General features: G+C 41.3%; 1 protein-coding gene across 2 annotated transcripts in view; it reads left to right on the top strand.

The window, feature by feature from the left end:
- Positions 1-14136, top strand: part of TRHDE (thyrotropin releasing hormone degrading enzyme) — a 340833-nt gene that overhangs the window by 257349 nt on the left and 69348 nt on the right. For both annotated transcript variants that reach the window (XM_038387780.2, XM_038387779.2), the window contains one exon: positions 1778-1866. In XM_038387780.2, the coding sequence (XP_038243708.1) occupies positions 1778-1866 (89 nt within the window). The remainder of the gene's footprint in view (positions 1-1777; positions 1867-14136) is intronic.

Below are 14136 nucleotides of genomic sequence, written 5' to 3'. Positions count from 1 at the left end.
ACAGTTGTTTTTCTGCATGTAAAAGCAGGACTGGTGCTCAGTGGTAGAAAGCAACCTCCATCCTTAGAGGTTTTTAAGGCCTGGTTTGACAAAGCCCTGGCTGGGATGATTTAGTTGGGCTTAATCCTGCTTTGAGCAAGGGGTTGGACTAGATGACCTCCTGAGAGCTCTTCTAACCCTAATCTTCTATGATTCTATGATTCAAAAATCCCGAGGCCCCACACTATAGGGGGCCACACAAAACTCAGACTTTGGCTTCAGCCCCAGGTGGCAGGGCTTGGGGCTCCAGGCTTGAGCCCCATACAGTGGGGCTTCGGCTTTCTACCCTGGGCCCCAACGAGTCTTAACACTGGCCCTTCTTGGCAGACCCCATGAAACCTGCTTGCATCTTGCCAGGGGGCCCAGACTTCTGGTTGAGAACTGCTGCCCTCCTACACTTTAACATAGTACTGTTTCAAACAGCAGTATGTTAAAGCACACTAGTAGGGTCTGCACAGACCAATTAATGCTCAACACATTAATGCACTTTAAAAATCAGACCCTCACAATGCACATTACCCCACCATGTAGAGAAGCCCTTAGTACCTTTTTAAGAGTCCACCATTTTTCTCTGAATACATACTGAGGAAATTCAGTGCTATGCACTCCATGATGTGTGTAACTTTCAGCACTGTATGCCAGATGTGTTCCCTGGCAGACCATTAGTCATTTGCAAGCATGTTTATTGCTGTTGTGACATTTAAGTATTGCATATAGTTAAGTGGGCAAACTTCTGAATGAGAGAATCTCAGGGGAGTGATAGTTGCGGTTTAAAACTTTTAAACACCAATTAATTTTGAAATGACAAATACTGGTGGTCGTGGAGCTGATTTGGACATTAAGCGCTTGTCCACACGCATTTCCATCAGTTTAACTAAATTGATTTAAAAATCACACCTGGAGGGAGGCTCTGTAGGGGAAACATTTATAACTCTCCCAAGCTGGGGGAAGGATTTTGTGTTTGAGGTGGTTGTGGGGAGTTGAAAGCAGGGGTAATAATGGCATCCTAAAGGATCCTTTCCATATCCTGAGAAAAGATATATAGTGTGCAGTAATTTCTCTTTAGGGTAAAACGTTATGAAGATCTTAGATGAGTTACTGACATTTATTCAATGAGTGACGTGGTTGTGCACCATGAAGATGCTGAGGTTTGATTCTCCCTTACACCTGTGCCAGCTGCATTTGTCCAAATCTGAATGGTAATTTGCCCAGGTGTAAATGACAACAGGAAGTGCAAGTCAGTGGAGGAATAGGCCCATTAACTTTACTGTCATAATCTACTAGTAATGAAAGCCTGATATAACGTGTTAAGATGCTAAAATGCTAAAAGAATGGCAGTGCTTTTAGGTTGCTTTTAAACTTAGCAGACCGTCTAAACCAAAGAATGTTTCCCCCTCGGGTTTCTCTTTTTCAGGAATGAATGAATGGTGGTCATATTTTTATGGATGTCATTATTACCTCTTTTATAAAAACCTTGTACTAGAAACCTTGTGGAAAAAAATCTCTTGTGTTATAGCTTGTGAAAAATCTAATTCAGTATTTTTTTAAGATGAATGACTTTTTCTTTGGTTTGTTACCACTATCGTATTCATCTTAAAATCAAAGTAACTTATTAGAATCAAAATCTTTACTGCTACTGAAATTGTGTTGTGATTTCTTTGATGTGATCCCTGATTGCTGTGAGTGAGAAGACTTGGTTCAGTATTTTTGTTCTTAGATCCCCTCCTTTGTCTTGCAGCTACTTGTGGCAGATTCCACTAACAATTGCAGTAGGAGATACGAACCACATCTCTTCAGAGGCAATTATATGGGTGTCTAACAAATCAGGTAAAAATAAACTTTCCTCACAGTGGAATCTTGTAAAGCATACATGTGTTTTCCTGAACTGTTTCTCAGAATTGATCGTAGGTAATTGTTTAGTTGCTGTGCACCCAATTTCAGCTGCTTGAAAATGAACTGCCAGAAAGTTTTTTTTTTTTTTGGTGTGGGGGAGGAGAGGAAAGAATCAGGTAATTTTCACAAAAGTTAGATGGTGCAAAGAAAAGGTTTTAAACAGAAAGATGTTCCAAAGCAGCTATTTTATATCTGAGATCACATATTAAATTATTGTATAAATGCAATTCCCTATATAGAATGGTGAAAACGAAATAAAATATCATTGTAATAAAGCACCTGCTGAGTGTAAAATCTGTAAACTAATAAATGCAAAATATGCAGTAATGTAATATTAAGGTTAAGAATACTGTTTTTTTAAATTTGATCAATCATCCACAACCAGTGCTAAGAAACATTTAGTGTCCCCCAAAATCTTTTTATTGATCTCCCAAAGTGTTTCTAGCCCTGGTAGTTTGCTAGATATTGGAGCATTATTCTGATTACCATCTTGCTTTTACCCCCTGCTTCAATTCTGACATAATTATAGCAACCTTGAGAACAACTAGAGCTAGAAGCCAATGCCTTTTATCACCAGAAAGCAGCTAAGAATACCATCTTGCAAATGTTAGAAAGCATTCCTCTCTTTCCCTAACAGTGCATGCTGTATCTGCTACTGAATTTATGTCAGAATTGAAGTGGATGAAGAAAAAGTTGGGGAGTTGTATGATAACATTAGAAGAAGTGGAAGAGAAGGATACATCCCCTATATGCCTGGGCAGTAGAGGAAGAATTGACCCAGTTGACAGTACAGAAAAGGTATAGCCTATGGGGTTCCTTCCAGAGTAAATAGAACTGGAAGGAAGAAATAGCCAAGCCTGTGTGTGCCTGTCTTTTCCTTTTTGTTCTTTTACAGGTCAGTAAGGGATAATAGTACCTTAGAGCTTAGCAACCTCCAGGGCTAGAAATGAATGGTGTATACCAGTGTAGCAGTGGAAATATGAGAATCCCATCTTTCTAGTGGTATAAGGTATGTGTTTCTAGCCCTGATTGTTCATGATGTATCAGACCTTAATATTTTATTACTGCTCCCATGATCTAGGTTGGTTATTTTTTTGGCACTGGTCTAGGACTGGGGTCTGGGACCAGTGTAATTTTCATTCTAGAATTTAGACACACTCCGGTCAGGAAATGCAGATGTTAATTTTTCCCACAGCAGCATTAAGTTGGCCACAGTGATAATACTTTACAATACTTCAAGCCCCTTCACACTCTGACTCATGCTTATCTTATGCTTATCTTATCTGTTCTTGTCCCTCAGGCCTTGATCCAGCTCCCACTGAAGTCAATGGTGAGATTCCCATTGCCTGCAGTGGGAGCTGATCAGGCCAATATAACTATCACTCTCACAGTCTCACTTTCACACATATGTCCTTCCCTCTGCCACTGATGACAGCCTTGAAAACTCATTTATGAGTGTCTCCCGTGATCAGCTGCACAGTTTCTGCCTTGCTGCCCTTTACTCACTGAATGCCCTCTCTCACCTAATCAGAAAAGCCACTACACCCTTCTTCTTCAGACCTACTCGGAGAGGCCTATACAAAATCAACAAACTAATGATGGCTATAGTGAGCAGTCATCAAGAATGGCTGTTAGCTATACTTTTAAAACAACTTTCAAATGATGCCGAGCCATAAATTGGTGTGCATAGCTAATCAATGCGATGATGATCTACTGTCTTTATGCTTGTCGTTCTCCTACCCCTCACTCACTGGTTATCTTATTTCAAATTAGACTGTATGTTCATCCGGGCAGGGATGGTATCATCTTGCATGTTTCTACAATATCTAGCATAGTAGGGTCTTAGATGATACCTCAATAAAAATGATGACATCAACTTTGGATATGTTAAACATGTAACTCGCTATACCCCTTGTATTTGCAGAATACAATGATTGATGTTGGGGAATCCTAGGAGGTTTTCTGTAGTTGATACAGGGATAATGTGCTTGTTGCTCCAGGAAGTGTTCTGAGTCTGAAGGAGGCAGTTTTCAGGCTTGTTAACTTGTGGGGAATCCCAGAGGGTTTCCATAGTACAGAGGAGGAGTCCTGCTGTAGTCCTGTCACTGGGCGTTGTCTAGAAGCAATTCTGCAACTGGAGGAAGAGGCTCAAGAGGTCTAACAACTGGCTTGGGAGTCCGGCTGCACTTTTCTTTCAATTCAGAAGAGCAAGTCCAATAATGGCCATTCTGAATTCAATTATCAGTGGGATAGAGCTCAGTGTCAACTAGTCAGGGTGAGAGGAGGGTGAGTCAGTGACACACAGACCAAAATAAATGAAAAAATAAAATCCCCTAGGACTTGGAAAGGAGATTATGGGGAAGACAAGGGGGCAATGGTGCATGGAGGTGGTAGCAGATGTACCTTCTTGCTAGGGCAGGAGCCAGATGGGCCTGCCTACCACCACTGTGAATAAGCTCCCTTCCCACTGTTATGTAGGTAGGAGAGACTCTGAGACTAACACCCTGTGGTGCCACATCCACAAGAGGCATTCAAAGGTGCTGGAGGGTGCACCCAGGGCCCTGTCCTGAAGCCAGCAGCCATGGACTTTCCATCACAACATTGGGCTGACAAAATTAAATATGAGACAGAGGGAGAGAGGGCCAGAGAAATTCATCAGGTGATCCACAAGCACAGTGCTCTAAGACATTTATTACAGTGGTTTGTCTCTTGTGCCAGTAATTCCACAGCTGGCAGCTTGGTCTGTCTCCCTCTCTCTGAGGCTCTTCAGTGCAATAATAAAGCAAATTATAGTCAGTCCACAAGAAAGGTACTGGGACTGGTGCCTGACTGTGTGGTGGTGTTAGGAATCCATTCTGTGCACTCCAACGTGGACTCTGATGGATGTTCCTCAACTTGCAACATTTCAGAAAGGAAGAGGCTGAGTCTGGAGAGCAATAAGGTCACAAGTACATGAAAATCCCCTCAGCAGTCTTCCTCTTCCTCCCCCACCATCATGTTAGGGTCTTCCATCAGCTGCTGCTGGTATGTTCTGTGAGGGATGTTCATGAAGAAGCTGATATCTATTCATGTGGATGAATGAAAGCCTCTTCCCGTTCCCTGTGAACAGATGTGCACCTCTTGGAGACTATAGTGACTGCTGTGCTAAGGAAGTGCTCTGAGCACATGTTTGATGGTGGGCAAGAGAAGTGGGAGACACACAGCCAAGAGATGAAATGCACACATTCAACTGCCAGTAATGAAGAAGGTCTGAGTTAATGGGCACTAGTCTGATATCTTGGCATATCCTGCCACTGCCCTCTGCACCACAGTAGCAGTGTACTCCTCTCCAAGAGGGGAGGAGGCAGTGTCAACCAGAACAAAATCCTCCACACTGTCACAAAAGGGCGTATTGCTCTCTCCCTGTGTACTCATGTGTCACACTGTTGACTCTCCTGCTGTAGTATTTGCTGTAGTGTGGTGAAGATGCTGCTGCCCACATCTTGAGGGCCATGGCAATGCCTCACTGTTGATTTTTCAAGTGGAGTATGTCTGCCTCCCTGTTACCTGAGAGGAAGGAAACTCTGATACTTTAGAAATGGGTAACTAAATATATTGACACCAAGTAGCGCTCCTTCTACTTGCTGCCTCGGAGATGACAATTTTCCAAAAGAGCAGACAGCATGACTCCAACCAGAGACTTTCCAGCACTGTCACTCTGTTAATGGAAAAGATTCTTCATATGCGTTAATTTTATCTCCAGCAAGCAGTAAGGGAATTACTTGACTGATCCCCACATCACCATTGGTGACCAGTTTTGAGGCCTCATCAGTGTTGTTGGATGTCAGTTAGGTTCTTCAGTAGGAGGGTGACAAATAGAGGCTGGGCTGCATGTGTATAGAGCTATAGATGTACCATGTTTGCACTGCTGATCTCTGCTCATACTTCAGCCTGTAAAAGGTGGAGTTCCATCTGGTCACCACCTCCAGCTCCATCTAGGTGCAGGACAGAGAGACTAAATTAGACCTGCAGAGAACTCAGGACTGCAGCTTTCTAAGTGTGCACCATGCTGATCAGAACCAGCTGAAGTAGTCACAGATCAGGCTGTTGACAACAATATCTGCAGATGGGTATCACCTCCAGAAACTCCCTCACAACAAGACTGAGAAAGTGAGTGGGGCGAGGGATGTGATGGAAGCCACCATCGTGAACTGGCTTTCTGATTTAATCCATTGTCAGGTGTGACAAATCAAGCAGAGAGCACGAGGGATCTGAGCCTTCTGTGGCAGCATGCAGCTTCTCTGAGATGTGTCCTGTTCTTCAAACCCACTCATGGAAAGTGCAGCATCCTGTTCACTATGGGCGCATATTACCAGTACTGTAACTAGTACATGTAGGTACTAATTACATAGGAAAAGATAGGAAAGAGCTCCTGGAGGCCAAATTTAGGCTGCTGGGGAAGAGATTAAAATCCAGCTAGAAACATTTTCTGAAATACTTCCAGTTCCATGTGCAGGACCAGATAGACAGGGAGAGCTGCGCAGGGTCTCAATGCATGGATGAGATGATGCTATAAGAAGGGGTGTTTCCAGCTTATTAGGAACTGGGGAACCTTTTGGGAAAGGAGGACCCTATATAGGAAGGATGGGCTCCCGTTAAACCAAAATAGAACCAGATCGTTGGAACTAGATTTCAGTTCTGGTCACCCCATCTTAAAGAGGTCATAGAGAAATTTTTAAACTAAGGGCTTGGGGGAAAGCTGACAGATGTGGAGGAGCACCCGGTTCCAACAGAGACATCCATGGAGAAGATATATTAATGAGGATTCTCTATATCTTAGTTAAGAGGAGAGGATAGATGTCGATAAAGCACAGGTGGGAACTTACCAGAAAAAGTCAAATGAAAGTGAATCACATTCAATTACATCACATAAAGGCAGATAAATAAAAGTGACAAATTTTATAAGTGTTTGTATACAAATGCTAGATGTCTAAATAACAAGATGGGTGAACTTGCGTGTCTGATATTAAATGAGGATATTGAAATATTAGGCATCACAGAAACTTAATATAATAAAATTTAACATCCTGGGGGCAGGGGAGAGAATATCAAAGAAGTCCACCACAGTCGTATTTAATTTCAGAAAGGGAAACTACACAAAAATGAAGAAGCTAGTTCAATGGAAATTAAAAGGAACAGTCACAAGAGTGAAATGCCTGCAAACTGCATGGAAACTTTTTAAAAATACCACAATAGTGGCTCAAATCAAATGTATATCCCCAAATAAAAAGGATAGTAAAAGGACCAAAAACAGTCCACCATGTCTAAACAATACATTAAAAGAAGGCAAAAGGCCAGCCCAGCCTTTAAAAATTGGAAGTCAAATCTTACTGAAAAAAATAGAAAGGAGCATAAACTCTGGCAAGACAAATGTAAGAGTAAAATTAAACATGCCAAAAAAGAATGTGAAGAGCAGCTAGCCAAAGACTCAAAACTAGCCAAACTAATAGGATTTTTTTTAAAGTCCATCAGAAGCAGAAAGCCTGCCAAACAATCGGTGGGGCCACTGGACGATCGAGATGCTAAAAGAGCACTTAAGACTATGCCATTGTGGAGAAGCTAAATGAATTATTTGCATCGGTCTTCACTACACAGGATGTGAGGGAAATTCCCGTACCTGAGCCATTAGTTTTTAGGTGAAAAACAGAGGAAATGTCACAGATTAAAGTATCGATAGAGGAGGTTTTGGAACAAATTGATAAATTAAACTGTAGTAAATTACCAGGATCAGATGCTATTCACCAAGAGTTCTGAATTAACTCAAATATGAAATTGCAGAATTACTAACTGTGGTATGTAACCTATCACATAAATCAGCTTCTGTGCCAGAGGACTGGAGGATAGCAAATGTGATGCTAATTTTTAAAAAAGGCTCCAGAGGCGATCGTGGCAATAACAGGCTGGTAAGCCTAACCTCAGTACAAGACAAATTGGTTGAAACTATAGTAAAGAAAAGAATGATCAGACACATAGATTAACATGATTTGTTGGGGAGGAGTCAACACAGCTTTTGTAAAAAGAAATCATGCCTCACCAATCTAATAGAATTCTTTTGAGGGGGTCAACAAACGTGGACAAGAGTGATCCAATGGATATAATATACTTGGACTTTTGGAAAGCCTTTGATAAGGTCCCCCACCAAATGCTCTTCAGCAAAGTAAGCAGTCATTAAGGGAAGGTCCTATCATGGATCAGTATCTGATAAAAGACAGGAAACCAAAGGGTAGGAATAAATGGTCAGTTTTGAGAATGGAGAGTGGTAAATATCTGTGTCTGTCAAGGATCTGTACTGGGACCAGTGCTGTTTAACATATTCATAAATTATCTTGAAAAAGGGGTAAACAGTGAGTTGGCAAAATTTGCAGACGATATAAAATTACTTAGGATAGTTAAGTACAAAGCAGACTGTGAAGAATTACATAGGGTTCTCACAAAACTAGGTGACTGGACAACAAAATAGCAGATGAAATTCAATGTTGATAAATGCAAAGTAATGCATATTGGCAAATATAATCCCAGTGATGCATACAAAACGATCGGGTTTAAATTAGCTGCTACCACTGAAGAAAGAGATCTTGGAGTCATGAATAGTTCTCTGAAAACATCCGCTTAGTATGCAGCAACAGTCAAAAAATCTAATGGAATGCTAGGAACTATTAGGAAAGGTTTGGATGATAAAACAGAAAATATCATAATGCCACTATTTAAAGCCCTGGTACACCAACACCTTGAATACTGCGTGCAGTTCTGGTCTCCCCATCTCAAAAGAAGATATATTAAAAATGGAAATGGTACAGACAAGGGCAACAAAAATGATTAAGTGTGTGGAACAGCTTCCATATGAGGAGAGATTAAAAAGACTGGGACTGTTCAGTTATTGATATTTCTCTCAGATTTGTTGCTGAGACAAATGCATTGTGGGAACACTTACCCCCTTAGTGTTCCCACCAAAACTGTGTCCACCAGTATGGAGGCAGTGATCTTTCCCCCACATGGGAGCCATGACTAACAGCCACATCCTTTTTAGAGGGGAAATAATGGAGAAAGATTTTCAAGGGAGCTGTAGCCGTTGGTGCTTGGGCAATAGCCTTCTGGGGTCAGCCTCTAAAGCGGAATCAACCTCAGGCAATTTAGGAGAAGATACAAAACTAACTGAAGCTGTGCTAAATTCCAGCTCTTCTTAATCATTACCACTTCCTGCCCCCTGTGTTTTTGATTATGTCCTGGAGCAATATTCCTCTCTGGAGGAGCTGTCTGCGTCAGGCTGCTGACTCCCCGTGGCAATCTGGTTCCCTCCCTTTACTTCCCCGGGTTCATGATGCTGAGCTTCCACAACAGTTTCACCACTGAGCAAACCATGTCTCAAGAGCTGGTCTTTCTTTTCCCACCCTAAACTTTGCTGCACAGAAGAGTGCTGCTTCTATGCAACCTTGTGCCAGGGTCTGCTCATAGGCAGCATGAAAGTCTCTCTTTTGGGGAGGCTTACATGTGATCACTGGAAGCTCCCTAGAAAGTGGGGGGCACTGGCACTTGGACCGTGGCCTCACCCCCAAGACCCTGCCCCCACTCCACCTCTTCCCCCAAGGCCTGCCCGGCTGCACGTTCCTCTCTGCTGCGGAGAGGAGCGAGTGGCAGGCAGGGGGTATCTTGGGGGAAGAGGCAGAGCAAGGGCGGGACCTTGGGAGGGAAGAGGCCGAGCAGGGCAGAGCCTTGAGGTGGAGCATGGGTGGGGCCACAGTCCAGACACCGGGGATGCCCCACGCTTCTAGATAATTTCACTTCCAGCATTTCAAAATTGGCGCCCCCCCAAGGGAGATGACCTGCACTGTATTCGTGGCATTAGCCTTCTTGCATGGCCAGCCTATTTTGGGGAGGCTTAGTGTCCCCAAGCCTCTTATACATGCCGCCCATGGGTCTGCTGGTGCCACTAACAGAGCTCTCAGATGGGGAGCTATGTGAGGGATGATGCAGTATTGCCTGTGGTGGAACAGCATCAACAGCTGCTGAGTCTGACATGAATTGTTTCCACTCTCTTTTCATCTGTCTGAACAGAGAGAGAAAGGCAGGATTCGTGAGGCAAAATGTCCTGCTTCACTGCAGCACCCAGCAACTATGGGGGTCAGGGAGTCACAGAGCCTGGAAATCCCTGCTTCCTTTCACCAAAGATGCACATTCAGTCACAATCACAGCCCTCCCTCTATCCCAACAACTGAGCCAGGACATGAACAGAACTACTGCTGCTGCTGTCACTGTAGGACGCCACATATGGGTAAAATGAATCGGTCCCACCCCCTGATAATGTTAATGGATGCAATCATCCGATGAAAATACATGGAGTGGAAACAACTTTTTTCCACACTGAATTGAAACAGAATGGCAAATCCCATCAAAATAATAGTTGAATCATATTTAAATAAAATATTTCATTTTCATTTTACTTGTTTTGGTTTGAAATTTTCCCACCAAAAATTTAGAAAAATGTTGTTGAAACTGATATGTTCCCGCAAAATATCTTCAGTTTGCCAAATCAGCATTTTTTATAATTGAAAAAGGTGTCTGAAACTTGTCAACCAGCCCTAACCGGTATAAATGTGCCTTACACTGGTATTGCTATTCCTGTGGGGAAAGGGAATAAGCGATACCAGCATAAGAGAGCTTTATTCCGTGTTAATTTAACCATTTATGTAGAAAAATGACACATCTAACCAAAATAGTTAAATCATTATAAAAACAGCTTGTAGACAAGGCCCATATGTTTGTCAGCATCAATGCACTTCCTTCCAGATGGATGCTCGATGCATGGATTTGATCTTGCAAGATGCTGAGTTCCCCCTTCAGGGTGCCCAAAATCCATAACTACTGATCTCAGTGGGAGTTGAGGCCATTCAGAACATTGAGAGTAGGAGGTCAGAACTTCAAGTGATCAGGCCTGATTCTCATTTAGTCCTTGTCTTCACTAAGAAAAAAGGTTCATTCTTGTCTTAGCTAACATAGCAACTAACACAAGGTAACATCATATGAAGACAAGGTGACCTGTGGTTTTAACAAGAGTTAGTAGGTAAAGGTTAACCCTGTGCTCTCCCACAGTCTTTAACTTAATATGTTAACTCGTGTAAAAACAACAAACTGCCTTGTCTCCCCTAGGCCTATCACTAAGGCTACTTTAAGGTCTCTTTCCACTGCAAGAGTGGAAAGGGAGTTAATTACTTACATTGAGTACAAATGTAATTAACCCCAACTTTAAGACCTCTTCACTCTGCCTGAATTAACCTATTCTTCACAAGAGTCCAGTATGTATGTGCCAAATTTAAAGTTTCAAAGCAAAAATTTATTTTGACCTATCCAAGTGAAAATACCTACTGAACAATATTTGTAAAGGAAAAAAAATAGGATACATTTTTTTTATGTAAACTCAAAAATAACTGTGTAGTTTAGTCTGAACTTAAAAAATCAATCTTTGCAATCAGTAATGAGAGATTTCTGCTCAGAAGGAATATCTTTTGAGAAATTTATGAATGATTGAATATAGTGTTTAGAAGGGGATGCCACCTTCTCCTGAACTGTAGTGTTACTACTGTGATAGTCTAATAAATATGTTTTTGATAAGTGGGGAAATTGCCTATGTGTATAGTGGTTTTCAGTAGCACATAACCACCAGAGAATCATGGGGGAAAAACAGAACTTTGTGTATAGAAATTTATGAGAATACACATAGGCTCAGACATCACATTCCAGTAAATTATATAGAATTATGTGAAGTACATGCATCAGACAGCCCTTTACCATAACCACTTGCTTGTTTGAGCTGGGATGGCATAGAAAGATTCCTGCCCCCTTTTGCTTGAAAAGGTCAAATATCAATGGCCTTATGAAAAAAGGCCATTGTAGTTAAAACTGACTGAAAGCAGGGATAAAATTTTCAGTTTTTGAAAAGATACTGCTGTTCTGTTTTAGAGTGATCTCTGTATGACACATCCTACAGCTAATATTTATGGAAGAGAGTATTTTGAAATTGTCAGCCTGGACTGGCAGGTATCATTCTATATCATCTCATGTGTCATAAATAGCTTACATAGTCAACCTCTCTGGCCACTCAGTAAAAGATTTAAGGGTGGCAATTTTGCAACAGAAAAGCTTCAAAAACAGACTCCAATGAGAAACAGATGAGCTTGAATTAATATGCAAACTAGATACCATTAACTTGGGTTTGAATAGAGACTGGGAGTGGCTGGGTCATTACACATATTGAATCTATTTCCTTAAGTTAAGTATCCTCACACCTTTTTGTCAACTGTCTAAATGGGCCATTTTGATTATCACTACAAAAGCTTTTTTCTCCTGCTGATAATAGCTCATCTTAACTAATTAGCCTCTCACAGTTTGTATGATGAAAAGGAGTACTTGTGGCACCTAAGAGACTAACAAATTTATTTGAGCATAAGCTTTCGTGAGCTACAGCTTACTTCATCAGATGCAACTCATGGATGCTGTAGCTCACAAAAGTTTATGCTCAAATAAATTTGTTAGTCTCTAAGGTGCCACAAGTACGCCTTTTCTTTTTGCGGCTACAAACTAACATGGCTGCTACTCTGAAACCTGTCATTATGCAAGGCACAGTTTGTATGGTAACTTGCAACTTATCTGTATGTGTATATATATATATATCTTACTATATGTTCCATTCTACGCATCCAGTGAAGTGGGCTGTAGCCCACAAAAGTTTATGCTCTAATAAATTTGTTAGTCGCTAAGGTGCCACAAGTACTCCTGTTCTTTTTACTTGTATCAGAAGGGAGTATATGTATTTGTTCCCTTTATTTTATCACACACTTACCTTATCTAGATAGTCTGCACTTCGTTATTGCAGGTTATTGGACAACATTGGTTCATAACTAATTTTAGATCATTTGTCAGTTTTGAAGGTTTTTTAGACTTAACGTAATGGTATGGATTAACCATTTATGAGTCGCTATTTTCAAATATTGCAGCAATTAAAGCACAATTACTAATAGAAAAGTCATACACAGTGTCATAATTATAAAGGGAAGGGTAAACACCTTTAAAATCCCTCCTGGCCAGAGGAAAAATCCTTTCACCTGTAAAGGGTTAAGAAGCTAGGATAACCTCGCTGGCACGTGACCACAATGACCAATGAGGAGACAAGATACTTTCAAAGCTGGAGGGAGGGAGAAACAAAGGGTCTGTGTATGTGATGCTTTTGCTGGGGACAGAACAGGAATGGAGTCTTAGAACTTAGTAAGTAATCTAGCTATATATGCGTTGGATTATGATTTCTTTAAATGGCTGAGAAATTAGACTGTGCTGAATAGAATGAATATTCTTGTCTTTGTGTCTTTCTTGTAACTTACGGTTTTGCCTAGAGGGATTCTCTATGTTTTGAATCTAATTACCCTGTAAGGTATTTACCATCCTGATTTTACAGAGGTGATTCTTTTTACCTTTTCTTATATTAAAATTCTTCTTGTAAGAAATTGAATGCTTTTTTCGTTGTTCTTAAGATCCAAGGGCTTGGGTCTGTGGTCACCTATGCAAATTGGTGAGGATTTTTATCAAGCCTTCCCCAGGCAGGGGGATGCAAGGTTTTGGTGAAGATTTTTGGGGGAAAGATGTTCCCAAACAATGTTTTCCCAGTAAAACCAGTCGAACGTTTGGTGGTGGCAGTGGAAGTCCAAGGGCAAAGGGTAAAATAGTTTGTACCTTGGGGAAGTTTTAACCTAAGCTGGTAAAAGTAAGCTTAGGAGATTTTCATGCAGGACCCCACATCTATACCCTAGAGTTCAGAGTGGGGAAGGAACCTTGACACACAGAAACAAATATAACCAATAAAAATATCCATAATGAATTTTCACTTACTAAAAAACATGATGAACTTAATCCTGGCTTCTGTCACCTGTGAAGTACAAAGCAAAGCTATAACTCGCAATGGATTGGCCCATTGCAGACAACCAGCCCTCCCACCACTATTCTATCCCATCAGTTGATGTGTGGGAGAGAACACAGCCATCTGTAAGACTGAATCATACCCATAACCTCCTTACAGTAATCCTGGTAGCTTCTCTGCAGAGAGGGGAGCATAATTTTCAGATTATATCTTCAGCGTGGAGATCTTATTTCAATCAGTTTCCTGTTGTGCCAGGTATCTTC

This window comes from Dermochelys coriacea, chromosome 1 (assembly GCF_009764565.3).
Source record: "Dermochelys coriacea isolate rDerCor1 chromosome 1, rDerCor1.pri.v4, whole genome shotgun sequence".
NCBI classification, from domain to species: domain Eukaryota; kingdom Metazoa; phylum Chordata; order Testudines; family Dermochelyidae; genus Dermochelys; species Dermochelys coriacea.
The sequence above is the reverse complement of the archived record's forward strand: the minus strand, read 5'-3'. Positions and strand labels throughout refer to the sequence as shown.